The 17,305-nt window shown below is 38.7% G+C and overlaps 1 protein-coding gene across 1 annotated transcript in view; it reads right to left on the bottom strand.

The window, feature by feature from the left end:
• Positions 1–826: 826 nt before the first annotated feature.
• Positions 827–17,305, bottom strand: part of LOC144792490 (arylacetamide deacetylase-like) — a 162,582-nt gene continuing 146,103 nt past the window's right edge. The window contains exon 5 of the mRNA XM_078667537.1: positions 827–4,045. Within this exon, the coding sequence (XP_078523663.1) occupies positions 3,431–4,045 (615 nt within the window). The 3' untranslated portion in view covers positions 827–3,430. The remainder of the gene's footprint in view (positions 4,046–17,305) is intronic.

Genomic DNA, 17,305 nt, shown 5'->3' with positions numbered 1-17,305 from the left:
ATTTTATGCAAAGGAAATGTGTTGATATTTTTTCCCACTGCTACTGTATTATTATGTACTATATTATATTATGATGTATTATGATTGAATGTCTGTATCTTACAAGGTTTTTTAAACCGAATAAAGATTGAAATGAAATGATACACAGTTCAATGTGTGACTTTATAAAAAAACATTTGATTATTGCTATTGGTGACTTTTTCACAGAGCCAATAAGTCTGCTTTATATATGTTGATATGCTGACACCTTGAAAAAGTCTTGCTGCTTTTTATATTTTTAGACAACATTTGACAAAGCCAGTAGGTCTGCCTTACTTGAAATGGCACTCTTTTAATTTGTTACATGGCATAGTCAACATCACATCCAACCCCAAACTGCATACATCTTACATTATGTTAAAAAAAAATAGACATTGACTGAAACAAAAATTGTTAAAGTGATGCTATTGTTAGGAAGTGTCATAATCAGCCGCGGCCGGTGGTGGGAGTACCTGGTGGCGGTGACGTGGGGAGGGGGAGGGACAGGGTGGGGGTAGTAATGTATGGATTACGGAGTTTAACAGGTAAGTAAACATATTAATGAATAAAACGAAATTCGTTGCGCGCACTGCATTGCAGTTGGTGATGAAGTGCACGCAACGAAATTAGTTTTATTCATATATATGTTAACTTACCTGTTAAACTCCGTCATCCATACATTACTACCCCCCACCCTGCCCCACCCCCTCCCCACGTCACCGCCCTCAGGTACTCCCACCACCGGCCGCGGCTGGTTATAATATAGCTTTACATTAAAGAAAAACTTAGAAATTCACTAAAACAAAAAGAAGGTTATAGGGCCTTTTTAATAAGATGAACATGTCTGATAGACTTACCACTTCAAATTAACAAAACAATTGAAATTCACCAGCTGTAGTTATCTAAAGTAACTAAAACTCTTTTCCTAAAGTACCTATAACTCATGCTCTCACCATGCGCTGCTAATTACATCACATATAACTTTGACCCAACCTCTGGGGAGAGATAACTTTCTGGTTCTTGTGATCCCACTACCGTCTAAGTGGGACTCACTACTCGTTCTGGTGTGTTTTGTGGACTCACCTGTGAGTTAGCATTTTAATCTATTTCTTTTCCTTGTAACACCCTTGGGTGTAAAGATGCCTGGCCCTCATGTTTTTAAACATAAACCCACTTCTTTTCCTTGTAGGACTTATAGTGCAGGAGGTACCTGGCTCTCCTTCCTTTCTCTTTTAACTACTATTTGTGTCTCACACTTTTATTTGAGCTTTCTCTTTTAGTGATGTGCAGGGGAGCATAACACAGTGCATGGTAGAGCCATCTATGATTTTAAAAAATTGCTGTCTCCGAACTGCTACTAGATATTATAAAAATGTTGCAGTTATGAATCTAGCAATATAAGAACTTTCTTAGAAGGTGTAATGAATGTGATTGTCAGTGCAATTTTACTTTGGTCATTTGGAATATTTATGAGCTTTCGTTCTAATTTTCTTTTTGGATTTTCATTTAAAGGCTCTTGTTTTTTAAATAGTCTATATTATCATAGACCCAGTGGATGTAAGAATATTTTAGACAGTACAATTGATGTTGAAGCGCGTGTTTTTTCTAACTAAAAAGTTACATATTCGCTCTTTCTTTACATTTTGACTATATATGTAAGTTGGATTTCAGCATTTTTATATACGACAACATCTAATTAAGAGTACACGTCCAAATATCTTTCCAAGAAACTGGAAGTACAAAAGTCGTTTTTGTCATAATGTAACCTGCATATAATATAAGGTAAACATGAGTTCAATTACCAGTGCTATTAATTGAAAAAGTTTAGTTTGATGGGATATTTTGGATGAGGTACTGACGTGAGGCTATGTGGTTCTTTGTAGTGCCTTGTGATGATTTGCAATTAAACTATTTAGGGTGGGGATACTTGATGACATTAGTATGTATCACTTTCTTTAATACTTTGCATTTTGTTGCCTAAAGTGACTAATTTGTAGTACCATCTTGTTTTTTACTTTGATGTTGGGTGCATTATTATTTCGAATACATTTTCTGATATACTTTTTGCACATATGAAAGCAAAATATTTTTCTTGATTACTATACTTTCTCTGTGGACATTGTATCTGATGACATATTAGTGTTTACTATCTTTTTCAGTACATTGTATTTAGTACTGTAGGGTAATAATCAACAATGTAGGTGATGTTTTTAATTTATAATTAGAGGTTTTATTATATTGCATTTTTTTCACATTACAAGTGAGGGGTGGGCGTAATTTGCGTAGTCACGCTACGCAAACCTGAAAAACGGTAAAAAATCTCTGAGAGCACGCAAAAGGTCTGCGAACACGCAGAATTGCTTGTTCCGCTCGTTTGCGATGCTTTTTTCCTGTTCGCGAACGCGGTTTGTGTGCTTAGGGAGAAATTTATTGCGAACACGCATTTTGAAAGCGCAAACAAGCAAAAAATGTGTCCATCATCTCCTATTGTTTGCATAAGTCTCAAGCATACATATAAACTGGGCAAAAGAAACAATAATTCAATCAAAAATTAGTTAGTCATTTTGGGGTAGAGGGGAAAAAGGAAAGCGAAAAACAGACAGGGAAGGCATATGAGAAGAAAAATCTATTCCAATATAAAGAGGTTAAGTTTAAGGTGGCAGGTTGTTTTTAACATGATCTAGCCAGATCCTTCATGTCTAAGTTCATTGTTTAACTGTTAGAGGTTTTAAAAATTACTCTTAACATGTTTGCTTAGGCTTGCTTATTATTTTCACTATTTCTGCTATTTTTTCTCATTTTTATATTTTGAATTTATATGTTTGTAAAAAATTGAGCATATACATGTTTGTGCTAATTCTGAAACTGAGAACAAGGTGACAATTGAAAGATAACATGTGTGAAATAAAAACACATATTTTCAGATTTCTAGCACTAGAAGTAAACTAATTTTGTAAATTATTATAATTTTCTGATAAAAAAGGTCATATTCAACACATTTAAAACAACTGCATGTCATAGGGAAACTAGGAATTATTACTGTCAGAATAGGAAGTGCCTAAATCTAGGTTCCTTAAATACAGATTATATTTTTTAAATGTTGATTCTGGTTTGACAGTTTACAAAATAAATCCATTTAAATAAACATTTCTGTTATGTTTCATTTGAAATCGTTATTCAGTTTATTTAAAAAATGTCCAATTAATCTGTTATTCGATGTCTTCTCTTCAGAATATTATACACATATTAAGCTCATTTACTCCATCATTTACTACTTGTCATTAAACATGATGTTTCTGCTTAATATTCTCTCTGTGAACAATGCTGATGGAGGACTTATATTTAACTCTTCAAACAGTACTTGCAATTGTTATACACTTCTGCATGTTGTAATACATTCCTTACATTTTTTCTACAGGTTTTTATTCAGCCAGTTAATATAGTTATTCACCATTATTGTTGCCAGAGATAGATCTAGATCTACTGGCCATGTACCCAACGATAGCATTCCATGAAATGCATTATCATAGTGGTCATGCACAACTTGCACTCCTGCCTGCTTGAGTCTCGCAACATACATAAAACCATCATCTCTTAAGACATCATACATACAAGTAAGCACATAGGTTAGTGGCAAATTATTCAGTCTGTCATCATCAACCAGCAGAGGTGCTGCTCTAGGATCTGTAATTACAGGATATCTCTTTAGAAATTCAGATTTTCCCTTTGGAGGGCTGTTATAAACATGATCACTTTTTAGATCATCTGTCAAGAGATTACTCCAATTTGCAAATTTAAGAAGATTGTTAGATTCCAAAGTGATATGTGTGTTGGATTCCATAGCTTCTCTTAGAGATTTGTCAATGACAAAGTAGTTACTCCACATTTTGACCATGTCCCATCGTCGAAGAAAAGCCAAGTTACTGTTGTCACGATAGGATGGTGTGTCAAGGTCAATGGTCTGCAGTGCTGGATAGACCAACGCTTGCATCTTAGGTTTAAATTTGACTTCAATGTCCTCTTGCAGCTGTAAAAATGGGGACATTTTGAAATTCAGTAAATCTTCAAACTTGTTTTCACACCTTGAGTACCGTGAAAATAAAACAACTAGCAATGATGTAAACAATTTCATTGTTATGTAATAGGCAATAAAAGTTTAGAAATCTGATTTTTAATAACACAGATTAAATATCATGACACCATAATTAGCATTTCTTAGAATACCCTGCACCGCTCAAATAAAAAAATGCATCCTATAATAATTTTCTAAAATAATAACCGTGAATTAATCCAATATCAAGTATAAAAAGCAAAAAAAGGAAGGGGTGGAATTCTTGAATTAATCCCAACCTCTTGTTAATACTCTGGTCCATATTCTAGACTACTGTTTTTCTGTCAATTTTGCCACTCAAGGCAGAGACACGAAGCATAATTCGTAACATGTTCAGATGATATTATTTTTTAGCCCACTTAACTTTGTGAAGTATTTTGTGAATGATACAAAACTCTCCCTCTCCATATTTGAAATTAACTCAAAAGGAGAACAAGCAATGTCCCAGAAATGCATATGAAAATTCTTTATATCTTCCATGATAACAGTTCTTCATCATTTTTGTAACTGGCCACAAATGAAGCCTACAAATTCAACTTTTGTGGTTCTCTGGAAAAACACTTGTAAACACCACACCAAGGACCTCATTACATGTTGGAGAATTTGGGTTGTTATTTCTGCAGAATTCATGAAGCTAAATACAATCCCACTAATAAGTCCTCATTTAAGGAACCAAACTCTCTGAGGGACACAAGATGAGTGAAAGGTCTGCGGAGTTTGTAGGAACTTTGAGCTGTTGACTTTGGAGCTGGAGAACCAGGTAGGATTCTCAGCATTGGTACCACATCCTGTGATTCTGGGCAAGTTATTTAATGTTGACATGCCTAAAACAAAACAAATCTAACCTTACATAATGTAATATGGTGCTCGTGAACAACATTCTAATGTCCTTGGATCAAATTTGCTCTTTATAAAACTGCAAACAAAGCAAAACACCGCAGCCCCCATACTGAGTTATCTTAATCAAGGTACTAACTTTGGACATTTCCATCAAATAGTACATACAGCTACTTTCAGTTTGTTATTCATATCCATCTTCTATTTATATAATTTTGACCTTTGTGCTCCAGGCCTCCACAAAGTGTGCACCACGGGTAACGTGAAATGAGATTGTAAAGAACAAGCATTTGACTCTGTTCCAGTCCTTGGCATATGTTCTCTGAACTAACTATTGACATTTTCCAGCCCAAAATAATTTTTCATTTATCTAAATGAAAAAATAAGCATGTAGCAACCAGACATGTGTAGCAATTTGGGACAGATATTAGAATTTTGCCCAGCACACTCCCCGTAAAGAGTAAAGCACTACAAGTAGATGTTGGTACAGAAAATAAAAAGATTTGGAAATTTGATAAACTCTATGCTCTATTAATTGCCTTACAATTTATTTTGGCTAACCTTTTTTAAATTGAATCTTTTAACAATAAATAAATATAGAATATAAAAAAATTAATTGGGTCAGGGGGGTGAATGCCTACTGAAGCAGCAACCACAGTTATTCTCAGGGTAGCGTCACAAGTAAACCCTAAATTAACCTGTGCCTAATCCACTTGTAGCTCAGAACAGATCAGTCAGACTTAACTCAGAGGCTATGTGTAAGGTATTCATACAACACTTCAAAAAATACCGCAGTGAAAGTACACCACAAAAGCAGCCCACAACAGAGTTAGAAGAGATAGAGTATTTTTTAATAAATAAAACAAGACCAAAACAACCAAAAATTCAATTAGCAGAACTGGAGATATTCAATAAACATTTTAGTGAAAGTAGCACCAAAAGCCATAAAGCGACAACCATTGATATCTGGTTGCCTCAGACCGACAAAAAGTCACAAGTTCCTACCGACCATGATGGAACACGAGCCAGCTGCAGTGACCAAGTTAGGAATGCTAAAATCAGTACCTCAAATCCTGGTTTGCAGAGCATTGTGAGGATCTGTGTCGCAGATGCATGCATCATGCAGCTTAAGCAATGTATGAATTCCGAGATGCAATGGGGCTGCCATGCAAGGTCCTGTGTCGTCCTCATGGGAGCCATTGGCCAGAGCTTGCTATGCAAAGTCTAGGCTGCAATGCGGGTCTTTGTGGTGATATGTTAGTTCTATGCAGTGTTGTTTCACAAAGCAGAGGGGGTGAATTGGTTTTGATGGATCCACAGAGGCTGGTTGAGCACCATAGGCCAACTTCCAAGGGCCCTTGACTGGGGTGGCACACTTGTCAGGTTAAACCCACAGATTACAGAGTCCAGGGACTGGGTCAAGGTTGCTGGAGCCGTCTGTACCTGAGGCTCAACTCAGGAGGTCAGTTAACTAGACCATGAGTCACTCTGGGTTTCTGGGTTCATGATATGCAGCTCTAGTCCTTCTCACCAGGGCAAAAGAGCAGCAGGTACCAGTACAGCACCGCAAGGCAGCATCAGGTTAGCAGTTAAGCAGAGTGGCACTCCTTTAGCAGCACAACATTCCTTCTTCCTGTAAGAGTATCTACGGGTCCAGAAGTGTACTGAAGCATTGATGTCTGAGGTCCAGTATTTATACTCAGTTGAAATTTTGAAGTCGGGGAGTTGCTTCTAGAGGTTTCCCGTTGAAGTTACCGGGCAGCCTGTCTTTATGCCCTGGCTCCAGAGTAACTACAGGGGTATGTGGAGGGAAGATTCAAGTATAAGTAGGGCAGGGTCCATCTTCGCCCTTCCCATAGTGCCAGTGGTGGCCCATCTGGACACACCTTAGTTCTTTATTGTATGTGGCTGTCTAGCGGGAATACATAGATCCCAAATGCCAGCTACACCCATTCATGTGACAAGAGGCAGACTACAGACACTAAATAACTAAGGCAGGAAAATATCAACTTTCTAAAGGCAGCATTTTCAAAATTTTAAAATAAAAATCTGACTTTCTTGGAAGTTCGGATTTCACAATCCCAAAGACGCCAAACATGAACTGATTACCTACTCTCATTTGGAAATTACAGACTATTAAATGTAATAAAGTAACTCGAATCCTAGTCTGTGGGAGAGGTAGACCTTACAGAAGTGAAAACTAATTTAGGATTTTTGTCACTACCAGGACATATAAAACTTAAAATTACATGTCTTATTTTTCAAAAACACTGCATCCTATTAAAAAGGAAGGTTTGGGGTTGGCAAAAGGAGTATTTTGCCAGGTCGAGATGGCAGTTAAAAACTGCACACACAGGCTGCAATCACTGGCATGAAACATATTTAAAGAGCTACTTAAGTAGGTGGTACAATCAGTGCTGCAGGCCCGTCAGTAGCATTTAATTTACAGGCCCTAAGCACATGTTGTGCCACTTTACTATGAACTCATAAGTAAAATAAATATTTCCATTTATTATAAACAAAGGTTATCATGCTTTAAGAAGTGACCATTTGCTCATTAGCACTTGATAGTAGTGCTGAGGTGTCAAGAGTCATAAGGCCAGCAAAATATAGATCAGCAAAAAAAGGGGAGGCAGGTAAAAAAAAGTATGTTGGAAGCCCACGCTAAGGCTCACGCGTCTAACACATGGTCTATTTTATATTGAATCTTTTTACAAAATAAAAATAATGTAAAATATGTTCCACTTTTCTTTTGGTTTAAATATTACATATCTGGAATGGCAGCATAGCACCATGGAAAGGATTGTTGCCTTCAACCATTGTATACTATATTGGTATACCATTGTATATTATCTGGTGGAAACAGACACTCAAGATCGACCAAGGCCCTCCTACTCCGGCCTGCACGCTTTAGGAAAATAACAACCTACAATCGGGCCTTCACTGGAGCTGCACCAAGAATATGGAACTCCCTCCCTCCTGACATTAGAAAAATCCCTTCCTTTGCTCGCTTCAAAAAAGAGGCCAAGTCCTTTCTCATGGGTAAATTCCTTGGCTAAATTCGTTCCCTCAGCCACCTGAGAGACTGTTGCCCTATCCTGCGCCCTTGTACATCACTGTATTTGACTTTTTGTATTATTTTGTATAATATTCATTGTACTTTATTTATCCTTGCTGTATAGCTTCTCACATCCCCCAGGTACAGTACCCGTCTGCTACCCTGTCCCACCTTCATCCCCATGATTCTCTGTAAGCCCTCCTTTGTAACAAGTTTTTATCGTTTATCGTGTGATATGACCCTGTATTACTCTACTGTATCTGTAAAGCGCTCTGATACCCACACGGGTCATGTTCGCGCTCTATAAAACCTTAAAATAAATAAATAAATAGTATACTACCTCTATGTTTCGATATTCCTAGTGCCTTGGGTTATTCTCCATATCTGATCCTTGTTGTTTTGAGCATCAGTGTGTAGAAACAACAAGGAATTTTGCACCAGTGAAGCGGACTTGTGCGAGCAACTGTACTACAGATCAATTCCAAGGAACTATGTACCATTTCACCAGCAAGATGTTGTCCTACTACAAGTATGCTGCTACACCACTCTCGAGGTTCTACTACTAAATAAGACCTTCATAATATCAACCAATAAGAATATCATGGGCAGAATATTGAGAGACAAATTCCTGAAAGTTGCATGCATACAGGAAAGTAAAGACTTTTACGCCGCATGTGCGTCACTTTTTGTGACACACCAGCGGCGTAAAAAATGTGCCTTGTTGCACCATATTTACAGAGTGACGCATCTAGGTAGATGCGTCACTTTGTAAACCCCTGTGCCACATTATACATGCGCCAGGTATAATGTATGCAGGGGAGGCATTCTGAGGCAAGAAAGGGTCATAGAGTGATGCAGTGAAATCTATAAGATTTGACTGCGCCACTTGTAGGACGCAAGTGCGTCAAGATCTTACGCCTGCCTCACAGCAGGCTTAAGACTGACGCAGGCCCATTCACATGGGGCTTGCCCCATGTGAAAGGACACATTGCTAGAGTTGCATCACTTTTGTGATACACTCCAGCAATGCGTCACTTTTGCGCCATACAGATACGTCAGAAATACTGCTGTATCTGTAACTCCTTGCGACATGGTGCGTCATACAGTAAATATGACACATCAATCATGTTGCAAGGAGGGCACACTGAGAAGTGACGCATCGCTGCTTTCACACAGCGATGTTTCACTTTTGCACTTCTCATAAATGAGGCCCTTACTATTCCTAACTTCACATCTATGTACCATGAAGCTATTTATATATACTTGTAAATAAATATATATACATATATATATATATATATATATATATATATATATATATATATATATATTTACTGAAAAAAACCATAGGTTTCAGGCCTTATATAGTTAGGAATTAGCATTTTGAAAAACCTTTGAAATTCAATAAAAAAACATAGGTTTCAGGTCTTATATAGTTAGGAATTAGCATTTTAAAAAACCTTTAAAATTCACTCAAAAAACTATACGTTTTAGAGGTGTTATCGTTAGCTGGACATTTCACTCATACAAAACCATTGAAATTGCTCCTATATAGTTAGTTGTACTAATTATATTTTGCGCACCCGCAATCCACTGCTGATGATGTCACATATTACATCATTCATGACATGGTCAGTGACATCACTGATGACATCTCAAATGACATCACTGATGACATCATCCACGTGACAATCACATACACCTTTTCATACACTAGTACAATCTTTCATCAGTCTTTGTAAAATACAGAGTATCATATTTGAATCCATTGTCACAGCAATAAAAGTATATAAAAACTCACTCAGTGATTCATAGATGTATACACACATCTAATCACTTTCCTGTAGATTCACTCATACATGCTGTCAATGAACAATAGAACACTATGAAAAATACTTATACACCTATATCGACATTACACACCAGCACACATCCTATTCACATATGAAGTCATCCTACTCACTTATGCAAACAATGGATCATACTTACATATTTACTTAGCTAGCCACTTATACTAACACAACTTCATCTATTCATTTAGATAGTAAGTCATACTTAGTGAATTATAAAATCATTATTACAAGTATACAGTTATCCATACAGTCACTCACACAATCATTGAGTCTTATGTATACTTATTTATATACACCAACTGACACATACACTGCCTTTTATTTTTCTAGTTTGTTGTACATGTACCATTGAAAAATATATTTGCTCATCACCACACCCATAAAGATATTCACTCACCCAAACAAGTGTTAGAACATGTAGTTTTAACTTCATATATCTAGTGAATCAACTATTCACACATCTTTGGGCAGTCACACACCCCCATCGAACCACACACACATTCACTCTCCCATACAAATATTCAGTTAACTAATCAATAACTAATAAAGACTTTCACATAGCTAGTAACCAACTGGAGAACCAGTTTACACAACAACTGACAAAGTGATACAGATATTCACACAGTTTAGTCACTATCCACTATATTTAGTGAGACACTATAAATTGGTCAAGTAAACAGTCAATTACACTGCTACTAAATCCTCCATCCAAATATTTATTTTTATATATCGACTCATTCTTCAATGCAAATTGCTATATATATAATGCATATTTAAAAAATGAAGCAAACCACATTCACTGGATGATGTCATCAGTGATGTCATTTGAGATGTCATCAGTGATGTCACTGACCATGTCATGAATGATGTAATATGTGACATCATCAGCATTGGATTGTGGGTGCGCGAAATATAGTTAGTACAACTAACTATATAGGAGCTATTTCAATGGTTTTGTATGAGTGAAATGTCCAGCTAACTATAACACCTCTAAAACCTATAGTTTTTTGAGTGAATTTTAAAGGTTTTTTAAATGCTAATTCCTAACTATATAAGGCCTGAAACCTAGGGTTTTTTCAGTGAATTTCAAAGGTTTTTTATATGCTAATTCCTAACTATATAAGGCCTGAAAACTATGTTTTTTTCAGTGAATTTGCAAGGTTTTTTAAATGCTAATTCTATTAGCGGATAACGTTTAAATATGTTCATATCCTTGTGGGACCAGCTGAGCATCCCTAGGGGGTCAGGGTGTTTCTACCCTGCCCTCTTTTTGCTTTCTACACGTTTGTTTTTCTGCTTCTTTTGTGCCTCGGTCTACCTAGCACAAGATGAATGCCAACACTTCCTGGTTAGAAGTGTTGACAGCCAATGAGCATGCTGCTTTCCTGTGAAAGGCATGCTGATTGGCTGCCACTGTCTGTCAACACTCCAAACCAGGAAGTGTTGGCAGCCATCTTGTGCCTCGGTAGAACCAAGGCACTAGAAAGCAGTGAAACTAAGGTGCAAAACATGCAAAGGGGGCAGGGTAGAAGCACCCGGACCCCCTAGGCCTGCTCGGGGGGTCCCACAAGGCCCCCCAGGCCCAAAAAAAAAAAGATTTTCCCGGATAATTGCAGGGTTTGCGCACCGTACAGAGTACAGTAAGCTTACAGTAAGCTTACTGTACTCTGTACGGTACGCGTACCGTGCGCATATCCCGCGATTTTTCCCAAAAATATATTTTTTCTGGGCCTGGGGGGGCTTTGTGGGACCCCCTGAGCAGGCCTAGGGGGTCAGGGTGCTTCTAACCTGCCCCCTTTTTGTGTTCTACACGTTTGTTTTTCTGCTTTCCTGTGCCTCAGTCTACCGAGGCACAAGATGGCTGCCAACAATTTCTGTTTTGGAGTGTTAACAGACAGTGGCAGCCAATCAGCATGCAGCTCATACTCGGGAAGGTACAGAGTACAATAAGCTTACAGTGCACTCACGCTGTGCCACCCATAGATATATAATTTGGGAAAATTCAATTTTCTCAACAACTACTGGAGCGATTTTCACCAAATATAAAAAAGGCAATACTGCATACCAGTCCCTACCATTTTGCCAAGTTTAGTGTAATTCCATTCAGCCGTTCGGGCTGTAGCCGTGTCTAAAGGTCCTATGGGAAATTGCATTGGGCTACATTTTACATTCAATTTTTGCAAAAACAACTGGAGGGATTTTCACCAAACATAGCAAAGGTACATCTCCATACCAGTCCCTACCATTTTGCCAAGTTTGGTGTAATTCCATTCAGCCGTTCAGGCTGTAACCGTGTCTAAAGTTTCCTATGGAAATTAACATGGGAAAAACACGTTTTGGGACCCCCCTTTTTTCTCGGCCCCCGCTTGACAAATCCCCCGGAAACTTTTTAGGGAAGGAGCGGAGCGGAGCGAGGCAATTTTAAGGAAAATTACACACAGATTCCTCAATTGGCGCCAAAGTTATTCCCAATAGAATGTTGGGGATTTCCTATGGTAACTAGGTCCTAACTATATATACCTACTGGCGACCGCCAGTAGGTAATATATATATATATATATATATAATATATCAACGCTCCAATTTCCTTTACTACGGCAAAAGAATGGACGGCACTCCACTACTCAACATCCAGGATTCAAAGGTTTATTACACAATCAAATTAAACAGGACGCGTTTCGGCATCACGCCTTCGTCTGCTGTTACTCAAAACACAGTTCATTGAAATTTAAATAAAGTTATTTTGTTGACGTCAATCAGTTGTTACATAAACACAAAGGAGAGACTACAATTTTCTAATCAACATAGCGGCCATTTTGTAGTGGTCAATATAAAACCAACATTAGTGACCATGTTGTGCAAACAGACGTTATTAAGCCCTGGATGGGCTGATAAAGCAAATTAAGCAAGAAATATGTACATGATTAATCAATGGTAATCCTGTTAGGATAATTAATGATCAGCAACAAGGAAAACACAAGAGGGGAATACTGGTTACAGTTCTACATTAAAGTTAGCCAAGATGACTGGCCAATTCTTCCCCTGTGTTTAATCCAAATGGAGACTTAGTTCGGAGGTCTATAATGAACCTAGACTCAAGTTTTCTCATTTGTGCCTCTCTGTTCCCTCCACGATCTTTGGGGGGGATTTGATCCAGACAATGGAATTTGAGGAGATTACGGTCACTCTTGTGTTTAAGTGCAAAGTGTCTTGCAACAGGGTAGTTTGGGTCGTTGTGTTCAATTGCCCTAGCGTGTTCTAAGATTCGCTTTTTGACTGGATGAATAGAGCTCCCAATGTAATATAGTTTACAGGGGCATTCAAGTCGATATACACAGTACGGGCTTGTACAAGTGAGAAATGTAGTAATTTTTCTCACTAATCGTATATATATATATATATCCTGATCACTCCACTGCCGGACGGCTTCTGCAATTTCACAAAATGGAGCACGGACCACAGTTCAGTGCACAGAATCTTCTTTATTGGTTCCAAACTCTGCCGGCCATTACGCGTTTCGGCACCGAGGTGCCTTGATCACATGACACGTGAATTTATACAATTTTTTTCTCCAAGCTGTGTTAAAGCGACAGTGCATTTCAAGCTGTTACTTCATCAGAGATAATCTGTATGTTACATGGTATAAACTATAGGCAGTTGTCGTTTGTTCAAATCCTGGTTTAAATACCTTTGTCAGAAATCATGGTTTAAATACCAGAAATACATTGCGCATCCTGACTCACTGATCAATCTTTTGTGCAAAACTTTAGCAATGTGACAAAGTGCAATGTAGGTATATAAATATGGATATAAATACATAGACTTACAAATATTATAAAATCTATTCAAAACCAATTTTTAAGATGGAATCTGTGCAATTATGGGTGTCAATACCCTAAATTCATCAATTTATGGAAAACATACGACTTTGAACATTTCTAGACCCCAGATAAGTTTATGTTAAAACCCACCGCAGTCTTAAAATCCACGAATTTCAGTCCACAGTCATTTTTGATTCATCTCATCTGTATCTATTTTATATACTACTATACTGCTACTGCCTGGTTAATGGTTGTTTTTATTGTCTAACAGATGTTGCTGGGTTTCTTAATCGTTCTGTTTGTTACCCCCTATTCATGCAGTAACCCCTACTAGTCGACAGAAGCCTCTGTCTTTAGTAGTGTGCATTCAAGTGAGATGAAATTTAAATGTGTACAAAAACTATTAATTATGTATAAAAATACAAGATAAAAGCCTTTATCCTGCTATCCGTTTTTATAATGCTAGCCGTGAGGTAAAAATCTTTTTTAAGCTCTACAATATCCATTACATACAGTTCAATGTTCTTCTAGGTAAAACATCATTGCATTTCTGTTACTTAAGATCCTGACCTCATGATAACTCTAGGTTGTAAAAACTTGTAGATGATACATTGTGGCTGACCAGGTTAAAAAAGTATTTAAACTGAAATCATAAACATGTGTACAGGTCTTCTGTGATATCAAGACCATCGGGGGGTGCTTGAAATCCAGTTCTAAAATATACCTGGTTTCTAATTTCTGCAGGGTTCCTTCTCTATTGCCCCCTCTTTTATTAAAAGTTACACAGTCAATTAGGTAATACTTTAAGTGCTTTGGGTCTGCTTGGTGAAATTTGTTAAAGTGTCGGGCGAAGGGGTATACTAGGTCTCGATTCTTAATTGCTCTAATATGTTGTAAAATCCTCTTATGGCCCTGCAACTTGGTACTTACCACATACCAAAGCCCACAGGGGAACTTGAGGATATACACAACAAATTCTGTTTTGCATGACAGAGACTTGTTGATTGTGTACTCACCTCCCACAAAAGCTGTTTTAAAGATGGTGGTATTTATGCCATGTTGACAGGCTTTACAGGTCTTACATTTAAAAAAGCCCTTCCTTTGGCTCAGCCAGTTCTCTTTTGACTGGTCTATAGGATTGTTACCCACCAGTCTGTCTTTCATGCTGGGGGCCTGCCTATTGGTAATAGAAGGTCTTGGTGGCATATGTGTCCCAGGACCGGAACGTTTTTGACCAGTGGCCAATTTCTCTGAATGATACGGTTGATCTCTTTATGTTGCTTGCTATACCCCACAATCATTCTAAATTCATGACTTGATTGATCTGTTGTTTTCAGTGGTTGTACAGTAATATCTGTGTCATTGTTTGGTCCTGGCCCTGGTGTTGTCAGTTTTAATAACTTGTCTCTGTCCATTGTCTTGTTTTATAAGAATAGCTGCATCAATACATTTGGCAGAATAACGCGTTCCCGGAATCTACGTTTACTTTCTAGTTGGGCTTTTGTTCAATTCACTTTCAGTGCTGCAAATGTGTTTTATACGTATCATTTCCCTATAGGGGATGCTCTGGACAAGGTGCTTCGGATGTAAACTATTTACATGTAAAATTGAATTTACAGCAGTGGGTTTTCTATGTATTTTAGTTTCTACCCTGCCTCTCTCTATGTATACCTCCACATCTAGAAAGAGGACCCTGTCTGCACTGATGTCTGATGTGAATTGTAAATTGTTGTCATTTAGGTTTAACTCATTAATGAACGCTGTTGCTTCCGTTTCCGAACCATGCCACAATAAAAACAGATCATTTATGTGCCTCCACCAACATTTTACATGTTGATTAAAGATGTTAGCAAATTTCCTATGTAGGACCAGTTCCTCCCACCAGCACATGTGAAGGCAGGCATAATTGGGGGAGAAACTGGCCCCCATAGCAACACCCCGCAATTGGTGGTACAGTACATGTTGGAATAATTAAATATTGTTATGCAGGCAGAAATCAATCATATCCATGATCATTTTGCTATGATGTTCATGTACATTGGTTCTCTGTCCCAAATAGTATTCAATTGCCCTCATACCGTTTTTGTGGCTAATGCTCTTCTATAGAGCTGTTATGTCCATTGTTATTAGTAAATAGTCCTTGTGCCACACAAAATAGTGTATTTTAGTCCAAAAGTCACCGGTGTCTTTCAAGTATGAAGGGGGGGGGGGGTTGGACAAAGTCCTGTAGAAAATGATCAATGTATTGTGATGTGTGTTCTGTTAGGCTGTTCTTGGCAGAAATTATGGGGCAGGAGGTTTGTTTGGATCCTTATGTAATTTGTGTATAAAGTAAAGTAGCGGTATTGTTGGTGAATTGTTTTTAACAACAAGTATTTATCTTTACTTAATAACCCCAATCCCTTCCAGGTCATCAATTTGGTGTAAAAGCTCTCATATGTTACCTTCATCATTGATTGGTCACATCGGCAATAACATTCCTTGTCTGATAATTGCTTTAGGGCTTCATTGAAGTAGTCAGTTTTACTCCAAATTACTAGATTGCCCTCTTTATCTGCATTGCGTATTATTATTTCTTTATTCCTTGATAGTTTGCTCATCAATTGATGATATTTGATCTCCTGCTTATTTTACTTCTTGTTTTTCTGTTTGTTAATCTTATAGTTCAATTGTTTCAATTCACTGATGATCTGTTCATGATACAAATCAATGCCGTCGCTGAGCATGATTGGGACAAAGGTGGAGCGGGGCTTGAATGTCTTACTTTGTCCAGAGGCCACGCCCCTTTTTACACCTCTCTGCAACGCACCCCCTTGGCGCATACTGGAGGGTCCTGATGGGCTAGTTGGCCCCGGGGGACCCCCAGTATACAAGGGGAATCAGTTTCCCTCTGCAAACGGGCCTGTGGTGCAATCCGTCACTTCAAGCCCCGCCCCCTCCCTGCACCACTCTGCAAACAAGCCCCCTGCCGCGTTTGCAGAGGGGGAAGTAATTCCCCTTGAATATTGGGGGTCCCTGGGGGCCAACTAGCCCACCAGGTACCTCCAGTAAGCGCCACAGAGCTGCGCTGCAGAGTGTTGTAAAAAGGGATGTGGCCTCATTACACCTCTTTGCAATGCAGCCTCCTGGCGCATACTGGAGGTTCCTGGTGGGCTAGTTGGCCATAAGGGACCCCCAATATGCATATGCATGGGGAATTACTTCCCGTTCTGCAAACGCGCCAGGGGGCTGCCTTGCAGAGAGGTGTAAAAAGGGGCGTGGCCTCATTACACCCCTCTGCAACCCAGCCCCCTGGAGCATACTGGAGGTTCCTGGTGGGCTAGTTGGCCCCCAAGGACCACCAGTATGCAAGGGGAATTAGTTCCCCCCTCTGCAAACGCGCCAGGGGGCTGCGTTGCAGAGAGGTATAAAAAGGGGCAGGGCCTCAATACACCTCTTTGCAACACAGCCCCCTGGCGCATACTGGAGGTTCCTGGTGGGCTAGTTGGCCCCCAGGGACCCCCAGTATGCAAGGGGACTTAATCCCCAACTTAGAACGTGCTACCGGGCGCGTTTGCACAGTGGTGAAGGTAGGGGGTGGGGCTTGAGGTGATATGTGTGCAAACAT

The sequence above is a fragment of the Lissotriton helveticus genome, chromosome 11, assembly GCF_964261635.1.
Source record: "Lissotriton helveticus chromosome 11, aLisHel1.1, whole genome shotgun sequence".
Lineage (NCBI taxonomy): Eukaryota > Metazoa > Chordata > Amphibia > Caudata > Salamandridae > Lissotriton > Lissotriton helveticus.
Note: the sequence above shows the minus strand (reverse complement) of the source record. Positions and strands in the feature narration are given on the sequence as shown.